Source organism: Austrofundulus limnaeus, unplaced genomic scaffold, assembly GCF_001266775.1.
Source record: "Austrofundulus limnaeus strain Quisiro unplaced genomic scaffold, Austrofundulus_limnaeus-1.0 Scaffold1476, whole genome shotgun sequence".
NCBI lineage: Eukaryota > Metazoa > Chordata > Actinopteri > Cyprinodontiformes > Rivulidae > Austrofundulus > Austrofundulus limnaeus.
In genome coordinates, this window is record NW_013953878.1 from 5,456 (window position 1) to 7,443 (window position 1,988).

At 42.5% G+C, this 1,988-nt stretch overlaps 1 protein-coding gene across 1 annotated transcript in view; it reads left to right on the plus strand.

Annotated features, from left to right (window-relative positions):
• LOC106535512 (solute carrier family 22 member 2) overlaps positions 1–1,988 on the plus strand; it is a gene marked incomplete at its 3' end in the record, with an annotated part of 39,321 nt that overhangs the window by 5,211 nt on the left and 32,122 nt on the right. The window contains 4 exon segments of the mRNA XM_014032528.1: positions 682–796; positions 943–1,043; positions 1,127–1,341; positions 1,431–1,539. Of these exon segments, the coding sequence (XP_013887982.1) occupies positions 682–796; positions 943–1,043; positions 1,127–1,341; positions 1,431–1,539 (540 nt within the window).

The following is a 1,988-nucleotide window of genomic DNA, read 5'->3' on the forward strand; positions in this document are numbered from 1 at the left end:
TTCTGAGACAATGAATTTTGGTTTTTCATTTTTTCCCCTGTAAGAGGTTTTTATTTAATAGAATTTTTGGACAAAAAAATTGCAATATATCGCGATATATCGCCTTGCTTATAGTATCACAATGTATCGGGATATATCGTATCGTGACCCATCTGTCATGATATGTATCGTATCGCCAAATTCTTGCCAATACACAGCCCTAGTGCCCACCACTGTTTAGGATTTAAAAAATCACATTATCCATATCTTTATATTCTGTTTAGCTCATATTTTTCAGCCTGTTCAATTGTCTCTGTTCTGTGACAATTTCTGACTATTACATCGAATTATTTACAACTGAACTTCTAAATAAGGTCTGGACCTACCAACTACAGTTTGGTGGTCTTCGTTGTCCTCTGGTTCTGTGTCTGACTCAGGCTCCAACATGTAAGGAGACAGCATCGAAACAGGTTGATCTGAGACACACCCCAGAAAAGGGGCGGGGCTTGTGAAGTTACAATAAGGAGGAAAGCATTGCAGTTCCACTTTATAWAGACCCCAACTAAATGATTTAAATGTGAAAAAGAGGGATTTAAAAGCATCACGTCTCCTTTAATGTCAACAAACAGCTGTTTCCAATGGTTTTAGTCAACAGATTCCTTCCATACTTACTGTTTTGTTTTGTTTTCTTTCTGATCCAAGGTTCATCCCAGAGTCTCCACGATGGCTTCTCTCTCAGAACCAAAAGTCCAAAGCTGTAAAAATCACCAAAGACATGGCAAAAGAAAACAAGATGACTCTGTCCAAGAAGATCGAGGTAGATGCTGGAAATTTACCCAACGACGTAAAAAGTTAGGCTGCTGCCCCCGCGACACGACCCCGGAATAAGCGGCAGAAAACAGACGGACGTAAAAAGTCAGAGAAACGTGTTTAATAGCTGTCATTTTCTGTTTGCATTTGCAGAGTTTGTCGGACGACAACGCCGAGTCCAGCACCGCCTCCTTCATGGACCTGATCAGAACTCCCAAAATGAGAAAACACACGTTTATTCTCAGCTACAACTGGTGGGTTTCTCTGAAAACACATTTGGTTTTATTTAGCCTTTATTGTTAAATCTCTGTTTACTCCTTGGTCGACACGGGTCCAGGTTCACCAGCGCCGTGGTCTACCAGGGTCTCATCATGCGGCTCGGGATTCTGGGAGGAAACATCTATGTGGACTTCCTCATCTCCGGTCTGGTGGAGTTTCCTGCTGCCTTCCTCATCCTCTTCACCATCGAGCGCGTAGGCCGACGCCTCCCGTTTGCCACTGCCAACGTCGTGGCTGGAGTCTCCTGCTTCGTCACCGCCTTCATTCCTGAGAGTGAGTCGTACTGGTGCACGATAAAGACAGACGAGTTTGGTTACCGGTTCCTTCTTTTGTAAAGTTTGGTGTTTCCTCCATCCCTGCAGCCATGTTCTGGTGGAAGACGGTGGTGGCCTGCATCGGCCGGCTCGGCATCACCATGACCTTTGAGATGGTGGTGTTTGTAAACACGGAGCTCTACCCAACATTTGTCAGGTGAAACCGACAAAACTATAAACACTTCCTGTTGTCTAAGTCATTGGTCAGAAAATAGTGACTCACAGGCAAAATTASACCCACAAGAGGGCGCTATCAGCCCGTTGGTGGTTGGGTTGGATAAGAAGTCCATCCATCTATTATCTATACCCGATTCTACCTTTCAGGGTCACCGGTGCCCTTATCCAGCCCTCACAGTGCGGGGGTACGCTAAAATTTGTGTTTAAAGTGCAAATCTTGAAAACACTAAAATAAAAAGAAATATTTTTATTTTTAAGAAACAACATAATACACATAATTTTACCAATTCTGTCACATAATTGGCATATTTCCTTTTGAAAAGTGAAAGAGGAAGTGACATCAAAGCGGAACTCTTTAAAGGGATCCCCCATTAGTTGTAACATTAGACTTTATTTAATAAACAAATATTTTAACTGTAAAATAAAGAC